This window comes from Pygocentrus nattereri, chromosome 20 (genome assembly GCF_015220715.1).
Source record: "Pygocentrus nattereri isolate fPygNat1 chromosome 20, fPygNat1.pri, whole genome shotgun sequence".
Classification (NCBI taxonomy): domain Eukaryota; kingdom Metazoa; phylum Chordata; class Actinopteri; order Characiformes; family Serrasalmidae; genus Pygocentrus; species Pygocentrus nattereri.
Genome location: NC_051230.1, coordinates 17,782,183 through 17,801,704, shown reverse-complemented (window position 1 = coordinate 17,801,704; position 19,522 = coordinate 17,782,183). Strand labels below are relative to the sequence as shown.

The 19,522-nt window shown below is 40.5% G+C and overlaps 2 protein-coding genes across 6 annotated transcripts in view; one reads left to right on the top strand and one right to left on the bottom strand.

Annotated features, from left to right (window-relative positions):
- The first annotated feature begins 430 nt into the window (after positions 1-430).
- On the top strand, positions 431-4,063 carry f2r (coagulation factor II (thrombin) receptor). The gene is made up of 2 exons (XM_017695565.2): positions 431-640; positions 1,117-4,063. The coding sequence occupies exons 1-2, from the start codon at positions 562-564 to the stop codon at positions 2,280-2,282; spliced, it is 1,245 nt and encodes a 414-aa protein (XP_017551054.1). The 5' UTR covers positions 431-561; the 3' UTR covers positions 2,283-4,063.
- A 1-nt stretch (position 4,064) lies between these two features.
- The window catches only part of si:ch211-130m23.3 (uncharacterized protein LOC558547 homolog), a 49,347-nt gene continuing 33,889 nt past the window's right edge, over positions 4,065-19,522 (bottom strand). Inside the window, exons 5-17 of one of the 5 annotated variants that reach the window (XM_017695570.2) lie at positions 12,900-12,980; positions 10,262-10,321; positions 9,224-9,281; positions 9,022-9,092; positions 8,853-8,914; positions 7,899-7,947; positions 7,740-7,775; positions 7,581-7,635; positions 6,461-6,531; positions 5,919-6,024; positions 5,428-5,456; positions 5,174-5,272; positions 4,065-4,667 (exon numbers count right to left, since the gene is read on the bottom strand). In XM_017695570.2, coding sequence (XP_017551059.1) covers positions 4,638-4,667; positions 5,174-5,272; positions 5,428-5,456; positions 5,919-6,024; positions 6,461-6,531; positions 7,581-7,635; positions 7,740-7,775; positions 7,899-7,947; positions 8,853-8,914; positions 9,022-9,092; positions 9,224-9,281; positions 10,262-10,321; positions 12,900-12,980 — 807 coding nt within the window. In that variant the 3' untranslated portion in view covers positions 4,065-4,637. The remainder of the gene's footprint in view (positions 4,668-5,173; positions 5,273-5,427; positions 5,457-5,918; positions 6,025-6,460; positions 6,532-7,580; positions 7,636-7,739; positions 7,776-7,898; positions 7,948-8,852; positions 8,915-9,021; positions 9,093-9,223; positions 9,282-10,261; positions 10,322-12,899; positions 12,981-19,522) is intronic. The other 4 variants (XM_037531773.1, XM_017695572.2, XM_037531774.1 and 1 more) reach the window with 4 other exon arrangements.

Here is a 19,522-nt window from a genome sequence, read left to right as displayed (position 1 = left end):
CACCTGAAATGCATTTTAGGCAAGCATTATTTTTGCTGTAAGTAAATGTATTAACTGGAGACACTGCTCGAACGTTCCTATTGGTCCATTCATTACCTTAAATATTATGTAAATATTTAAATCATTATCTAAATATTCACACAGTGCAAAGGATGAAACAATGACAATAAAGTAGGCCTAGATGCAAGACTTTGTTCTAACAGTGAGGAAAGTTTAAGATGCAGGATAAAAATTTGTTTTTTTTTTTTTACTATTTATAAATAACAATATTCTATATTTAAATACTGTAATCAGTTTCTTTAATGATGTAATATTACTGTTTATTTCTGTGAGATGACACATCTCTCTTATGGCTGTTAGTGCTGGGTTTCACTAGTGGGCGTTCACATGTAACCACAGCCCCCTCCAAAAACGGGGGGTGGGAGCCCTTCCCACTGAACAACTCCTCCAGAAAGAGAAACATGAGTTTCTGTGCTGAGTCTTCAGGAGACGCTGCTTGTTGATCGACGTTTCGCTGCGTTCAGCTGACCGCTGGGTGTTTTTGAGTGTGGAGTGTTCAGCATGGCTGTGACAGAGCGCTGTTTTACCGCCGCGCTCCTGCTGGCTGTGAGCACCTCAGCAGCGATGATGCCGGATAACGGTAAGTTCAGAATTCAGACTCGCTACAGCAGGGGGCTCCGCGGCGGGCCTGGGGGATCTGTGTTCAGCACAGCTCGGTGATTCTCCTACTTGAACACACCCACCAACACCGGCGGCGAACCAGGGGTGTGTGAGCAGGAGAATCCCAACCTGTGCTGCACATCAGCCCCTCGGGATGGAGTGAAATGGGAAAGTTATTAAAAATGACGATAAAGTCTTCAGAGTGTGAAAAGGCCGTGTTTATCAGATGGTGACCTTTATCTGTGAAGGGATTCCTCTTACACGGTTAGGCTATTCTAGACGTGTGGATCCAAATACTGTAAGTATAGGGGTCCATCTAAGCCATGTGGCTAACTACAGACGTCATAACGCCTAATAAACGTCTGATACCTGCACTGCACCGTTATAAGTCCTGTAATAACCGCCTAATGATTTCCTCCCTTCACTCCTCATTCTCTACCTCCACACCTCCCTCAGACACGCGGAGCATCGTCAGGACCTTCTCCGGGTTCTTCCTGACCGCCACTGATGAGCCCTTCGACTATCTGGACGTGCAGGAGGGCAGCGGCTCCGGCTTGGGCCCAGAGCGCGAACGCGCGCGGCCTCCGGTGGCCAACGGCCGCTACTACATCTCCAAAGAGGCCTCGAGTTTCCTGCAGAGCCGCTTGGCTACGGTGTTCGTGCCCACCGTGTACACGCTCATCTTCCTCACCAGCGTGCCCCTTAACCTGCTCGCGCTGGTGGCGTTCGCGCGCCGCGTGCGCCCCCAGAAGCCCGCGTCTATTTACATGATGAACCTCGCGTGCGCCGACCTGCTCTTCGCGCTCCTCCTGCCCTTCCGCATCTCCTACCACTACGGCGGCCACGACTGGCAGTTCGGCGACGGGCTGTGCCGCCTGCTCACCGCTGCCTTCTACTGCAACATGTACTGCTCGGTGCTGCTGGTCACGGCCATCAGCGCGGACCGCCTGCTGGCCGTCGCCTACCCGACGGACTCGCTGGTCTGGCGCACGCCCTGCAACGCCTGGGCCGCGTGCGCCGCCGCGTGGCTGCTCTCGTGCGCCGGCGTCTTCCCCTTGCTGCTGTCCGAGCAGACCCTGCGCGTGTCCCAGCTCGACATCACCACGTGCCACGACGTGCTGGACGTGCGCAAGCTGCGCTCCTACTACGTCTACTTCTTCCCCGCCTACAGCGCGCTCTTCTTCTTCATCCCCTTCCTCCTCAGCGCCGTGTGCTACTTCAGGATCATCCGGGTCCTGTGCGGGGTGAGCAACCGCCCCAAGCGGACCCGGGCGGTGCTGATGGCCGCCACGGTGTTCATCGTGTTTGCGGTGTGCTTCGCGCCGACCAACGTGATCCTCGTGTTGCACTCGCTGCACGCGGCTCAAGGGCAGGCCGACTCCTCGTACGTGGCCTACCTGCTGGCCATGTGTGCGGGCAGCGCGAGCTGCAGCCTCGACCCCCTGCTCTATTACTTCGGCTCGTCGCGCTGCCACCAGATGGCGCTCGACTTCCTCACGGGCAGGAGCTGGAGGAGGCGTAGCGCGGCGGAGGGGACGGACAGCTCGCAGTCCACGAGGTCCAGCAAACTGGACACCTTTAAAAGCAGTGTGGGTGGACAGTACAGGAAGCTCATGGCCTGAGCTGAACGGAGTCCAGATCCGCTTGAAGGAATAATTTGGCAAAAAGCTCAAATTCACTGAACCCCCACAGCCCGAAAGCTGAGACGGCTGATGTTCGGTGTACAGACGTTACGCTTCCAGAGCCACAGCTAGCGGCTATGATAGAGGTGAGAGCTCCTGCTGAAAAGGCAGCTTAGACCAGCCTGTATTCCATTAAGCTGGTCTAGTGCTGGTTTAGCTGCTCACCCAGCATGGTCATGGTGGTTGACCAGAGTACCAGTATCCAAAACAATGCATGCTGGTTTTAGTTGTAATCAGCATAACACCTTTTCCGTTGCTGCTGACCAGCATCCAAAACTAGTTTTGCAGGGTTTTTTCTAGCAGAGGTCACATTAAACATAATAATTTGGTGAAAACTGTCTGACATCTATGGAGCCCTGAGGGTGACATCCTGTATAAATCAAAATAACGCATGCCCATGAATTACTAAGGCGTGGGAACAGGATCTTGTTGAACAAAATGCATGGCCACAACTAAGCAAGGCATGTTCTCATTCTCACAACTTACTAAGTTGTGGCCACAATTTATCTCATTACCACACCTTACTAAGCCATGGCCATGCACTAGGATCTCATTCCCACATGATAATAAGATGTGGCCACACATTATTTTCATTTATATAGGATGTCACCAGCAGGGCTCCATAGAAGTCACTCTGTGATGTTAAGTAATCTCAAAAAGACTATAGACTAAAGGCTTATGTGGTTTCTCACATTATGGTTGTTATCACTACCACTTTAGAACAAGACTACAATTATAACGCATTAATGAATGGTTTATAAATGTATAATGTTTATTAATGGTTAATAGTTAGTTCATACATACCTCAAAAATAATTAATAAGCAGTTACAACACAAACAAACAAGGAAACAATGACTTGTGTCAGCTTTATCACATATTCAGGTTCATCAGATAGCTGAATTTTGTCCTTGTGTTATAACTGTTTATTCATGCTTTTTAATGTGTTTATGACCTAATTAATAAACATTAATAAACTTATTTTAAACCATAAATGTTTTTATAAGGGTAGCGTTATTCTAAAGTGGTACCATGCTATCTATAAAAATGGACACTAGTATGGACAAAGTTCAGTCTTCAAGACGGTGCTACTCCCGCTTCACTTTAGCCATGCAGTGTTGGAGATAACAGTATACAAGCACACAGTGTCAGAAACCACGTCAGCAGTTCTGTCTGAGATTATTACCAAGTTACACTAGCCTCTTAGCTCCAGTGTCTTTGGACAGTAAATGTGTCTTGGCTGGTCACTGCATTTGGGGTAAACTGGTGAAAAACTGTGCATGTTTGACTTTTTGCCAAACTATTGCTTTAAAGACTGGCAGCCCACTGTTTCAGGAAGATTAAGCTTTGTATCCTTTACATCTTATCAGTATGTTAAGTGTAAATCAGGTAATCACTCTTATACTGCAGTTATCACATGCTTGCATAATGGACATGTTGCACTATGCATGCTACTAAACAGGCCCAGCAGGCTGAGCCAAGGACTTATGTATAGACTTGTCCATATCCCTTAAAATGGACCTGTATCTTTGTGTATATGTATTATATCAGTATTTCTGCACATTTGAGCATTTTTCCTGCACTAAGCTGTCAGTTTTAGATTAGTCCAGTTTTGCAGGACTGAGATACTTCAGGAATTGAAACCATTATACTATGTAAACAGATTAAAAATGTAATTTCATAAGAAATTTGTAAATAAAAACACACAATAATCAGAAAACGACTTTTAAAAACAATGAAAATGAGCTTTATAGCAATATTTCATACAATCCATGTCCAAAAAGGATCTCATATGTAGACGGCTGTCCAACTTTGATGTTATCTTATACATATCAGTGAGTATGAGGGGGTCACTGTGAGACACAGGCGTCAAACTCAGAACTCAGTTTTCTCTTCGCACGGTTTCGAGTCCATTTTCATTACAGAAGAAACAGTTTGCCTCTTATTCCACAAACTATAGCAAAATGACCTATGAAGATTAACACAGTGTGCAATACCAAGACAAATGAATCAAGACTCTCAAACATCATGAGGGATCTAGCAGGAATTCAGATGGTGAAACTTTGGGGTTGCTTGTCCTTGTTCACGCTCACGTCTTGAGCACATAAGCTAAATTTTCAGTTTCCTCTTCATGGATTGTCCACAGTTGTTGACAGTTTATGGTTTGTTCAGTTTTGGTCTTGATGATGATGTTGGGGTGAAAGCCACAGCTGGATGAGGGAAATGACGAATACTGCGCCCCACATACACTTCCAAGCGTTTCCCATGAGAATCCCAGTGCATTTGCTCTCAGCCTCTCAAACACTCATTGTCATGTTTGGAGAATACTGCAGGAAAAAGGACAGAGAAAAAGTAGAAAATTGACATTGGGCAGAAGAATATTCCTATAAGCATATTATCACTGTCATGACAAAACCTCATATCTCCAAAATTGGAGGTGTTTATGGCTGGTTTCAATACTGAATTCTTTACAGCCAAACTGGCCAGATTTTTAAAATCATTTTTTAATATCTGAAAGTCACCGAATGTGGACAGGGAAAAGTATGAAAGACGCTGGTACCCATACAGTCTATCAGCCAATATATAACATGAAATTAATCAAAGTGTTAAATGTTATTTACATGATAAAATGCTCGTTTTGGGCCATTTCTATTGGTTCATTCATCATGAAATGCTCAGGCAATGAAAACAGCAGCTGTAATTTTTCTTAAACTAACAAAATAAATGAGTCAGAAGGTTTTGATGTGACATGAACTATCTAAGTTTTTTGTCTCGTTATGTTCACATCAAAGAGCTTCAGGCCACTCCAAATGTCAGAAAGCTTGTCACATACGCTCTCGTTCTGAAAGGGGTTGAGGAAATTTCCGCCCATCTCTCCATCATCTCTTGGCGTGCTCGGCTGGTTGTTCATACTTAGGTTCCCGGGAGAGCTCTGGTAAATGCAAGAAGGAGTCAGGACAGACCTTTCATCACAATACAAACACAACATCCTCAGATGGCTTTCTGTGGACTTGATTATTACTTAATAAATGTGTTCATGCGAAAGTGAATCAGTGTCTTTCAGTAGAGTGTGGAAGCCTTTCTTACCTTGGGGAGGCTGTCAATGTCACCTGATGCTTCCGACACAAAATGAGGATGAGAGAGTAAAAAGAAAAGTTCAATCAAAACTGCTGCTGTTGCAATGCATGAAAGCACATAACATAAAAATATTGTTAAGAAAATTCGCACTAGAACACCAAAACTAGACACCCGGACTGAATTTGTAATTGGGTTTAGTTTAATCATTAAAAGCAACCAATATCTAAGACTGAACTTTTGAGGTCACTCCAAAGAATGGACGCTGTAAAACAAGCAAAGGATGTACATTAAATACTGAAGAAATACTGCATATTGTGCTAATTGGCAGCTACTTGCTTATGTTCATTATTATTATATCTTATTTTTATCCACATAACTTATTTGGTGATCTCTTCCTGTTAGGGTATTTACTGGGCTCAGAGCATGTGAGCCGAACCTCCTGTGTTATTATATTTAGTAGTATTTTTGCCACTATTTTATGTCAGTCATATTGATTGTACCTAATGAGCCGTTCAGAGGGTGAGGTTCCATTCCTGCAACACCACCCATTGCACCATCAGCACAAGGACCAACAGGAAACTGACAGACCATAAAAGACCTTGTCATCTACACACAAATACATACATTCAATTCTATTCAAACATACACTCACTGGCCATTTTATTAGGACTACACTATTACACTACTCTAATACTTGGTTACCAACAACCATGCCATTGCATTTTCCCCCATTTTGTCATTTGATGAGGACGTTATCTGAGGTGATCGACCACTGTGTGCTTGATTTTAAACACTGTGCTGCTTCCACTCTATTGTCTGATTAGACAACAATTAGACAACTGCATGACTGAGCAAGTATACAAGTGTTCCTAATAAAGTGGCCAGTGAGTTCATATTAAAGGGTTTGTTCTGTATTTTTAATCTAGATGCTCCTTTTTTCACCCATATCACATGGACATCCACTGTTAGCCTCGTGGAGAGGTTATATCTAGTAGAAACTAACCCTAAACATGTTGGTAAGAAAGTGGAAGATGGATCTTACATTCGGCCTGTTTCCATTTGGAGGGACTGAATTAATCACGCTGTACATGTTGTCCCCTGAGTTGGTTGACTCTGAGATCAAACAGATTTTTGGTCATTTCTTGATTATTTAAATACAAACCGTTACAAATTCATATCTAAATGCTTGTAAACTAACTTGGATCAACTGCAGGCCTCCATAGAGCACACGTAGTATATTGTTTACATACATGAAAGCACTGAGGCCGAAACTTTAGCTTTAACTAGATAACTTACTAAGTCACTAAGTCTAGTTATTTATAGTAGCCTTAACCAGTGGTGGGCAAAGTACACAAATGCAGTATTACTCAATAAAAAGTATAAGTGCTTTATTCATATTTTATATTTATTTTATATTTTATTTTATTATATTTTAAAGTACAAAACTAATTTCTTTCAAATTTTCTTTCAAAATTCTTTCAAAACTTAAGTAGTAAAAGTAAAAGTATTTTGAGAAAGCTGAGCAGTGCTAGCTACAGTTGCTACAACTGGACATTCAGCATTTATGGAAAGGACTTAGTGAAAGATATGCTATGGCTGGTTTGATTTATTTCTAAAAGTGCATCATATTTTTATTTCTAGCTTTTACTTCACTGTATCTTACAGAAGCTACTGGAGTACAAAGTAGGACCGTGTTACTGCAAAATGTAGTGAGGTGAAAGTAAAAGGCTCAAAAATTGGAAATACTTTTTTAAAAGTACAGGAGGTACTTAACAAAAGTACTTAAGTACAGTAAAGAAATGCGTTTACTTCATTGCCCACCACTGGCCATATATGATGACAGACAGTTCTAAGAGTATTAGTAATGTAGCACAGCTGGCAAATATTTGAGGAAGACCACTACAAACATGCAAGAGTAACATGGCAGAAACTAATAAAGACAATATCAATGATAAGAAGCCAATTTCCCACCGGACAAGGACAGTAATGTTGATGGTAGGCCTATTGTTATGCAAACCACTGTACATACATGGTATAACACTGCTTTTATAATTAGCACATAAATGCCTCTCTGTATTCAAATGTGTTTGCTCAGATCAGTAGTTCATAGAGCACATTTTGGTGTTGGGGGGTCAGTGACCTGATTCAGGATCAGTGTTTACCTGCTGGACTGGGCATGACTGGTGTGCCTGGTGGTCCTCCTCCTCCTGCTGGGCCCTACAAGGACACTGACTCAGCTCAGAAACATGCATGGACACTTATAAAGCGAACAGTATTGTCTGTTTAGCTGTAGAAGAGATCTCTGGTAAGTGAACACCTACAGTATAACTGCCTGGAGATGAAGAAGAGTATGGTATCTGGAGAGAGAAGCAGAGAAAGAGGGTAAGCAAACTGTTTTTAAAGTGGTTTCTATTGATGGTCTACTGGCTGTGGATGAATTTGAAGTAAGTGTGTGGTTTGGAAAACTCGGGAACACTCACTGAGTTGGCGTTTGGAGGATTTGGCCAAGGTCTCCCTCCTCCTGGAGCCCTACACACAACACAAGCGGAAGACAAACAGCATCTGGCTCACATACAAGCATTCAACCTCCCACGAGGACACAGAGAACACAAATTCAAGGATGATACAGAATAAGGATATTTAAGCAATAGAACATGAGAGGCACTGTATTACCACAAATAATATCAAAGCTGTCATTTTTGAGGGGTCATATCCAAGCTCTCGCGCTCAGCAGAACAGTTCTGAAAAGTAACAGTGATTTCTGCTGCCCAAGAAAGTGCCATGTTGCCACAAAGGCCTCCCAAACCTTGACAGATTTAGCATTTGACCTACTAATATCACTTTCTTCTTCTAAATTTGACCAAAGGACAGGGACAAGTGCCATCTTTCCTAATGCATGCATTTCTCTATTTTTGCATAGTTAACTGTTCACAGCAGCATAAAACAAGCTGACCACTATAGTTACTTAGCAACCAGTGGTCAGTGACAAGATACATGCATGGTGAAACAAATAAGTATTCTGCAAAAAATTATATCCTGGCAAGTGAAAACATCTTAAATTTATTCAATAGATCTAATATTTATTATGATGAGATTACTGTAAAAATATTCTATTTTTTAAAATTTATTTCTAAACACTTATTTCTAAACACCTATTCCTTGTTTTAATCATTTTAAGTAGTCAAATGCTTATTAATGGGTAGATACTTCAAGCAATATGGCAACATTTCTCTAGATAAAATTACTTAAAACAATAATGAAATTATGAAATGGACTAAATATTCTTACAACATTAGACTACATGTCATTATGTTTTCTCTTGCCAAGATAAAACAACAATGCTTTTCAACCAAAATGTTGGGGTCAGAAGTAAATAGTGGACAACACTAATTATGACAAAACACATGTCCAGCCCAGCTTTTATGCACACTCACATGCCAGGTATTGCAGGTCCCATTAAGGAATGTACAGGAGGCCTCATTCCACCAGCAAAGTTCTGCAAAAGAATTCCAATCCATCATTAATTCACCATCAGTTTAACTTTACTAATTGATAAACAGATATGCACCTGTGGCTGGAACTGCTAAGACAATGTGTCCAAACCTGTGGTCCAATAGGAACCATTCCTCTTGGAGGTGTCATTCTCTGCATTGGCCCATTCATGTTTGGATGCCCTGCAGAATAAATATATATATATATATATATATATATATATATATATATATATTTTAATGGAACTTCAAGCACCTCCAAAGTTCAGAAGAATACACAGTCCTACTCTGAACAAGAGTAGTAACAATCTTACCTGGCTGTCTCATAGGATCCATCCCACTTAACAGCGGCTGGCTGCCAGGGCCCATTGCCTGGTCATGATGAAAGCAGTTATTAGATATAAATATACACTGCTTGTTAAAAGTTTGGGGACACCTTGCCTTCTTTTGATTAGACTTTTTTTCTTGGTTACTTTTCAATGAACTAGTAAAAAAATTGCCTATCTGCAAATGTTTTGTTAAACTAAAACAGCTATTTGCTGATCCTTTAGGTACATTTTGCACCACTCAGCTTCATGATTATCAGAGTATCTTCCTTGCTCTGAGAATAGTAATGATTTGGTGGTTTTCTTTTCCAAACTAGTTTAAAAAACTTGCTAAAAGCACATGCTGAAAAATTTCTGGAAAGCTGTTTAAGTAGCTGAAAGGTTTGAGTGCTGATATTATAACAAAGGGATAAAATGTGTGGATATTGTCATTATTCACATGATAGCACTCATACATGAAATTCACTGTATATCAACAAAGAAAACATGCTAATTTGTATGTAAAAGCATTTTGAAAGCATAGTGTTCCCCAAACACGTGACAGCCCGTGCATAATAATGGAATAATGGAATTTGTGCTAAATTCCTCAATTCAGTCGCTCTGTTGAACTGTGAACAAGGTCATCAAGAGTGGTTTGATGTGAAAAAGCTCACTGTAGAGAAACTTACAGACTCACAACAGCGGTGATTGGAACCAGGGGTCACAACATCCTCAAAACAAATATAGCATTTTAGAGGCATTAAACTCTTAAATGTCTGGTTCCTATCATCACCACTCTGAACCACTCTAATTTTGAAAACGTGTGGATTCCTCTTTAACAACTTCTCTTTCTGTTCTCCACGGCAAAGTTTCCACACTCCACCACAGCCTACCTCAAAGTAGAACTTAAGTTCTCAAAGGTCTTTCCTCCTTTACAGTTTCACATTCAATCCATAAACCTCAGTCAATCAACTGAAAGCATGTTCTGCCCCCACAAAACATAATAAGCCATTTTCCTGCATGAATTGAGAGAGTGTGAGAATGTACCTGACCAGGTATTCTGAGAGGAGCTCTGGGACCACCGGGGCAGCGAGGAGACATGAACTGCTGTTGAAACACAAGCACATAAACTAGTTAAACAAGACCAAAAGATTATTTCACTCAAAATGCTGTTGTGACTAGAATGCATGAAACATTAATCTATAATAATAATATTTAATAAAGTATGCACTCAAACTAACTTTTTAATAATTAATAAATGTAACAAAATGAATTTATTTGTGGTGAAATTTGACCTTTCATGAGGTACCAAATGGTTCCTTTGAGGACAGATTTACACCTGTATTGAAAAATATTTAGCATGACCTCACGTGCAACTGTGAGTGGACTGATCTTGCTGCATTATGCATTACTGTAATGTATTTTTATAAGGCAACCGTTATAAAGAACAGAGGAAAAAGCAGTTAATGACCTGCTCTACATTACGCCACCAGAGGGCAATGCAAGAATGACTTTGATCAGCTAACTGTGCAACACTGGTCAAATCATCTTTTCATTTTACATCACTGACAACAGCCTCTTCCGTAACCGCCTTGAGCAGCTGTGAAACATAAAATCAGGTAATGGCTTTATAAAAATGTTGGCATGGTTTTATAGTCATCTGCTGCACTAATAAAAGAGAAATGTGTCGATGAATCAATGCACAGTGAACATAACTGATGTATGTTTCTGCTGTCAGACACAGTATTAGTTATAGTTTATCCTGTGTAATATTTCAGCTTATATTTCCAACAAAGTGCACAGGAAGATATCATTTTACTGAATTTTAATGTTACCAAAGTGCAATCCACTGTAAAATCGACAAGCTTGTTTTTTTATTTTATAGGATTTTATAGTTCTATTCTTTCAATCAGTGATAGGCAATACGTTTTTGCACGGGTGTCACACAACATTCATTTTTAGCAGCACTGGTAGACAAAAGCTTACTTAACTATGATTTATGTCATTTGCGAGTGGTTCAGGTCATTTTGAAAGAGCAGTTAAAAATGTGCTGCTGTGCGAACATCATAGACCACCATTCACTTATTTAACTTCCAGTGATAATATCCATTAGGTACACATGAGATTATTCATTTTTGCATCAGGAATAAAAGCAACAAAAATTACAAGCAAAAAAAAAGTACACAAAAGCCTCAACACTAAATATAATATAATTTTTGTTCAGCATTTTATGCCTCCATACTTTGCCTTTACTACAGCTTCCATTCTATTCAGAAGGCTTTTCAGGTTTTCAAAGAAATCTGCAGAGGCATTTTTCCACACCTCCAAAGTCCAGTCTTATAAGTTGGTTGCATCCCAAACACTTTCAGTGATGATGAAATCTGGACTCTGGGGTGGTCAGTCCATTGTTCTAACACCAGCAGCGTCTTTGCTTGATTTGCAAATTTACTTCTTTTTTGTCATTTTTTGAGTAACAGCTTATTGAGAGTTATCTTGATGGAGACAGATGGAAGCTGGTTTTTTGTTTTTGTTTTGTTTTTTAAAGTGCTGTTTATCTTATGGTGATACTTTTGGTGGTTAGGAGTCCCTTTTTTCTGTATCTTTAATCATTTATTGAACTCCACTTTTGGAAACTCCTCTTATTTCATTTTTTTGTCATTCCCCTTCCTTATGCAAGTGGACTATCTCATATCTAATAAAAATTAATAACTTATACTTAATGTTCCTTTTAACTGGAAATGAAATGCATGAAGGGTAGTGTCTCACTTTTGTACAGTACTGCATATCTAAATAAATACCAAGTTTTCATTGTAGAAATGGGTTCTGTCTGGGTGACAGTGACAGTGCTGTATAAGGGTAACTTTGGTGCAACTTTAAAATAAGCAGAACTGAAGAAAACAGTCCAATCAAAACCAGCTATGTCACGTCTCTAAGGCATTCTTTCAGAAGGCATTCTTTTCAAACTTAAATCTCTTCTGATACCATTACACTGTGATATATCTGAGGCAAGTCGTGACTGAACTTTACTATTCAGTACAACCTTCAATCCGTATGGGTGTAGACATACAGTAGTAATATTAACAAAATAGTTCCTTTGAGGATTTGAATTGATCACAGGATGAATGACGCATATGGGAAAGAATGTTAGGCTGAGCTGCACTAAAGGTAGAGCGATAGAGCTTTTTCTGAAAGCTGAGCTGTAGAATGCGAATGAGGGCTGTCAGTTCTTGTTAGTGGGGCAGGAGAGCAGCTTGGAGTTCAGCTGCTGACACTAAATCAATCTGTTTATGCTCTGCTCTCTCAGTGGATCCCCACAAATTCCTCGCTGATGAACTCCAGAGTATTGTTATTGGCACTCGTGCAGGGGAGTAGCCCGCACAGCGTTTTGCAAAAGAAAAACAGCTAAACAAGTACAAACACATAGACTTCCTCTTGATTTCACAAATTCCTGATATGACACAATAGTGCTGTAGTTCCAGGGAGGAAAACGTGTAAATGAGATTTAATGTCAGTGCTGTACAAATGCACCACACAAACTGTCATTAGCATTGAGTCAGTGAATTTGAGATGTTTTGTTCCCTTCAGAAAGGAAGTATTTGAATAGCATGTAGATTCAGTGTTTATGTGATAAAAGCATATTTTCCTGGGTGACAGACTGTGTGTATTTGCATGTGTTTGAGGGCACCTGAAAGAATCCAGGAGGTACTGGCATCCCCTCTCCGGGAGGCAGATTCCCACTCGCTGGACTGGGCACTGCTGTTGCACTCTGGAAGGAAAGTATGCATATACACACACATCAAGAAAATAAAAAGTTATCAATAACACCTCCCATGCAAGTTTAGTCAACATGATAGCCCAAAACATCTAATATACACATTTTCCCCATTTACTCCCAATGTATGCAACAAGAAATGTTTGAAGTTTGCTTCTGTGGTCTTGCACTGGAGCTCTCAGGCCAAATTTAGCTAACAAACTAATAATGCATTAATTAGCACTGAAATCAACAAATAAATACTAATTGTGTATTTAAATGTGTAGAAGGGCGTTCTTTGTAAAGGATGTGCTTTCACTAAACATGTAATTTAACCAGGGGTGCCCAATCTTTTGCAGACTGTAGATTTACATACTCTCATGTAAAAAAAAAGCCAAACAAAAACATAAAACAAACAAAATTCAGCTTCAAGCTACTGTTCAGGCTGTTACTACTTTTTTAGCTAAGAAAGTTTTAGATTTGGGCAACAGGGCAATGTAATGAGATGTCAGCAGTGACTGACAAGTAAGCTGATGACAATGCATCAGTGGTGACAATCGCGTATAACATAAATAATTTCCCATAGGTATGTATGGCAGAATTCTAGAGTTCCCCCACTATAACAATGTAAAACATCAACATTTTATTTCAATGTTTAAAGCAAAAATACATTTATTTGGAAGTCGCCCATTTACTTGCCCATGTGTAGAAGTCTGGAGTTTATTCAGCAAGGGGGCGCTATTAGTATGCAAGTTGCTTTGATGCGCCTCAGTTAAAGAAGAATAACAACCAATGACTCACACCAGCAGGAGCTCACACAGTGCATGGGTTTGCAAAAACAATGTTCAAAATGTTCTTAACAATTATGTTTGAAAGTTGTTCGGTATTACGTCTTACCAAGCAACACAAGCAAGCAACAATGTAAACTTGATGAGGTGAAACTCATGGATTTCTATAAACCTTCCAGTATACAATATGGAGATAAAGTGCCAGAGTGCTGGAAATTAGAGGTAAATGCTGTTTGTTTTGTGTCACTGATTGATAAGTACACTTAGCTACTTAGCATAGTAGACTTTAGCAGACACAAGTTAGCAGATACAGCATACAGTGTATCACAAAAGTGAGTACACCCCTCACATTTCTGCAGATATTTAAGTATATCTTTTCATGGGACAACGCTGACAAAATGACACTTTGACACAATGAAAAGTAGTCTGTGTGCAGCTTATATAACAGTGTATATTTATTCTTCCCTCAAAGTAACTCAATATACAGCCATTGTCTAAACCACTGGCAACAAAAGTGAGTACACCCCTAAGAGACAGTTCCTGAAGTGTCAATATTTTGTGTGGCCACCATTATTTTCCAGAACTGCCTTAACTCTCCTGGGCATGGAGTTTAACAGAGATTCACAGGTTGCCACTGGAAGACTTTTCCACTCCTCCATGACGATATCATTTAGCTGGTGGATATTCGAGACTTTGCGCTCCTCCACCTTCCGCTTGAGGATGCCCCAAAGATGTTCTATTGGGTTTAGATCTGGAAACATGCTTGGCCAGTCCATCACCTTTACCCTCAGCTTCTTCAATAAAGTGGTCATCAGTGGTCATCTTAGAGGTGTGTGTGGGGTCATTATCATGCTGAAACACTGCCCTGTGACCCAGTTTCTGGAGGGAGGGGATGATGCTCTGCTTCAGTATTTCACAGTACATATTGGAGTTCATGCGTCCCTCAATGAAATGTAACTCCCCAACACCTGCTGCACTCATGCAGCCCCAGACCATGACATTCCCACCACCATGCTTGACTGTAGGCATGACACAACTATCTTTGTACACCTCACCTGATTGCCGCCACACATGCTTGAGACCATCTGAACCAAATAAATTAATCTTGGTCTCATCAGACCATAGGACATAGTTCCAGTAATCCATGTCTTTTGTTGGCATGTCTTCAGCAAACTGTTTGCAGGCTTTCTTGTGTACAGACTTAAGAAGAGGCTTCCTTCTGGGGTGACAGCCATGCAGACCAATTTGATGTAGTGTGCAGTGTATGGTCTGAGCACTGACAGGCTGACCCCCCACCTCTTCAATCTCTGCAGCAATCCTGACAACACTCCTGCGCCTATCTTTCAAAGACAGCATTTGGATGTGACGCTGAGCACATGCACACTTCTTTGGACGACCAACACGAGGTCTGTTCTGAGTGGACCCTGCTCTTTTAAAACGCTGGATGATCTTGGACACTGTGCTGCAGCTCAGTTTCAGGGTGTTGGCAATCTTCTTGTAGCCTTGGCCATCTTCATGTAGCGCAACAATTCGTCTTTTAAGATCCTCAGAGAGTTCTTTGCCATGAGGTGCCATGTTGGAACTTTCAATGACCAGTATGAGAGAGTGTGAGAGCTGTACTACAAATTTAAACACACCTGCTCCCTGTGCACACCTGAGACCTAGTAACACTAACGAGTCACAAAATGACATTTTGGAGGGAAAATGACAAGCAGTGCTCAATTTGGACATTTAGGGGTGTAGTCTCTTAGGGGTGTACTCACTTTTGTTGCCAGTGGTTTAGACATTAATGGCTGTATATTGAGTTATTTTGAGGGAAGAATAAATTTACACTGTTATATAAGCTGCACACAGACTACTTTTCATTGTGCCAAAGTGTCATTTTGTCAGTGTTGTCCCATGAAAAGATATACTTAAATATCTGCAGAAATGTGAGGAGTGTACTCACTTTTGTGATACACTGTAGCTGCCCAACATCAGTGCTGTAAAATGTTATTTTAACCATGCTATTTAGACTGATGTTAAACATGGAGATAACATTACAACCCCAATTCCAATGAAGTTGGGACGTTATATAAAACATAAATAAAAACAGAATACGATGATTTGCAAATCTTTTTCAGCCTATATTCAATTGAATCCACTACAATGACAAGATATTTAATGTTCAAACGGATAAACTTTATTGTTTTTTGCAAATATTCACTCATTTTGAATTTGATGCCTGCAACACGTTCCAAAGAAGTTGCGACAGGGGCAACAAAAGACTGGGAAAGTTGAGGAATGCTCAAAAAACACCTGTTTGGAACATTCCACAGGTGAACAGGTTAATTGGAAACAGGTGAGTGTCATGATTGGGTATAAAGGGAGCATCCCTGAAAGGCTCAGTCATTCACAAGCAAGGATGGGGCGAGTTTCACCACAGTGAACAACTGCATGAGCAAATAGTCCAACAGTTTAAGAACAACGTTTCTCAACGTGCAATTGCAAGGAATTTAGGGATTTCATCATCTACAGTCCATAATATCATCAAAAGATTCAGAGAATCTGGAGAAATCTCTGCAATTAAGCGGCAAGGCAGAAAACCAACATTGAATGCCTGTGACCTTCGATCCCTCAGGCGGCACTGCATTAAAAACCGACATCATTCTGTAATGGATATTACCACATGGGCTCAGGAACACTTCAGAAAACCATTGTCAGTGAACACAGTTCGTCGCTCCATCTACAAGTGCAAGTTAAAACTCTGCCATGCAAAGTGAAAGCCATATATCAACAACACCCAGAAACGCCGCTGGCTCCTCTGGGCCCGAGCTCATCTGAGATGGACTGACGCAAAGTGGAGAAGTGTCCTGTGGTCTGACGAGTCCACATTTCAAATTGGTTTTGGAAATCATGGACGTCATGTCCTCCGGGCCAAAGAGGAAAAGGACTGTCCAGATTGTTATCAGCACAAAGCTCAAAAGCCAGCATCTCTGATGGTATGGGGGTGTGTTTGTGCCCATGGCATGGGTAACTTGCACATCTGTGAAGGCACCATTAATGCTGAAAGGTACATACAGGTTTTGGAGCAACATATGCTGCCATCCAAGCAACGTCTTTTTCAGGTACGTCCTGCTTATTTCAGGAAGACAATGCCAAGCCACATTCTGCACGTGTTACAACAGCGTGGCTTCATAGTAAAAGAGTGCGGGTACTAGACTGGCCTGCCTGCAGTCCAGACCTGTCTCCCACTGAAAATGTGTGGCACATTATGAAGCGCAAAATACGACAACGGAGACCCCGGACTGTTGAGCAACTGAAGTTGTACATCAAGCAAGAATGGGAGTTCCACCTACAAAGCTCCAACAATTAGTGTCCTCAGTTCCCAAACACTTATTGAGTGTTGTTAAAAGGAAAGGTGATGTAACACAGTGGTAAACACGCCCCTGTCCCAACTTCTTTGGAACGTGTTGCAGGCATCAAATTCAAAATGAGTGAATATTTGCAAAAGACAATAAAGTTTATCTGTTTGAACATTAAATATCTTGTCTTTGTAGTGTATTCAATTGAATATAGGTTGAAAAGGATTTGCAAATCATCGTATTCTGTTTTTATTTATGTTTTATATAACGTCCCAACTTAATTGGAATTGGGGTTGTATAACCTGTTATACATTCTATTAAATCATTGTCCCAAACCACAGCTGAACAGCTTCACTAGTAAAGCAGCTCTTTTCTAAAAGGTCTTTAGTTTGTTTATGCTTTGCCTTGATGCATGCACTCCATATTTTTAGTGTAGATATACTGAAGGCTTTGCGGTGTCATGCAATACTACACGTGGATGCATCCTTGATCTTAAGACATGAGGTTACAGTATTTAAATTTTTTCTTTAATCAGTTAATGCTTTAAAAGCATATAATCAAGATAAAAGATAGGATATAAAGTAAAGCCAAGATGCAGTTCATCATGTGTTTAGGGCAGCAGGGAGTGCAATATAATTGGTGATTTTTAAGCAGGAAAATATTGTGCAATATCATGAAATGATTTTTTAAATATTGCCTAGAATTTTTATAGATAACAGTGTAGTTTCAGAAACCATATCAACAAGTCTTTTCCAGATTACTTAATGACACAATATGGTTTCAAAACTAAAGAGGCAAACTTAGGACAATAAACATGCCTTGACTTTATCTGTGGTAAAGGGAAAAATGCCATCCAGAAAATCTATGATCTGTGGTTTTATAATGTCAGGGGCAAGAAGGAGCGCACTGTGCTATTTATTTACCACATACTTGCTTTCTGTGAATGTCCAATCCACTTCCTGTGAGTTAAACCATAATGTCTTAACCCATCGTCCAGTAAACACCCACATGCATGCATGTTACGACTACAGGACTGGACACAAGAGGAAATCCGAAACAATGGATACACAGCTCCAGAAAGGCTTGCACCTTCTGGCAAACTCATTTTGTCCACTGAATAATTAACTGTGCTGTTGTGGGACTAGAGTTTCACAAGCAGGTTTTAGCTTTCTGCTAGCCTGGTTTCTCCAGCCATCCCTGCAAGTATATATCAGTGGCCTTGTATTCTAGAATATTAGATCTGAAATGAAACAATGACTGTGAAATTAAAGTGCAGACTGACAGCTCCGGGAGAAATGAATAATAATTATAACCTTCCCGACAGTTTATTGGCTAGCTATGCCATCACTTTGTACACAAAAGAGCTCCAAAAAAACCCTACTGCCACTATAGCAGGTCATCATGAGCCTAAATCGAAGTCAAAATGTTAGCTAAAAATGAGTTTAATAATATCAGACGACCCGTCAGGACCCAGAAGGAAGTAATGTATGACTGAAGAATATTTTCAATGAAGAAAAACTGTTGAATAGATTAAGAACTCTATCCAGAATGTAGCAACAGATGTATCAGATATCTAAAGAGAGGAATACACCGGCATGACCTCAGAGGATTCATCATAAGATAAAAATCATTGGCAGAGCCTCAAAAACAGAAAGGGCAGGATGTAGTTCACCATGTGTTCTGAAAAGATCTTGCAAAGATTACCCTGTACCATAGTGATGAAATGGCAAAAGAAAAAAAAAAAACTGCTCATGGCCCAAACATGTATGGCTGCCAGTGGAACTGGCTCAATATCTTGATAACGTGATTGCTGACAGCATCAGAATAATTAATTCTGAAATGGATGACAGTAGTCCCCTCAGTCATATAGGGTTGTGACTCCTTTATGATTCACCCAACTTAGCATCTACCTTGAAGTCTTCTGGGATTTGCTTCCTGTTCAAGTATATTAAACTTTTATGACGTCTGTCCATGTGAACAATGTTTTTATGAGCACAGTGATCTCATTGGGTGGATCACTGTCTCTAAATGCAATTACATAAGACTATATTCTGTTTTTTGTACCAATCGCTCTATCTACACTCCTGAAGCTAAACAGCTCATGGCTTGGACAAACGCTTCTTTAATTGGTATATACCCAATATAATGTGGAATTATTCACATGTATCATCTCATTTACAAAAGTGGTTCTATAGAGAACAATCCATTGAGAGATGGACTCTTTACGGAGGCTATTGTAACTAGCAGGTAATGGAAGATTACACTCTCTGAATTAGCATAGAACTGTTCAGTAATCTTAACTTGACTTGCTTATGTGGTTTCTGACAGTGTATGACATACAGACTTCATGCTACTTACTATTCAAGCTGCAATGGGATCATACCTATGTTCCCAAGGCCCTATGTTCCCAGGGTTGTATGTTTAG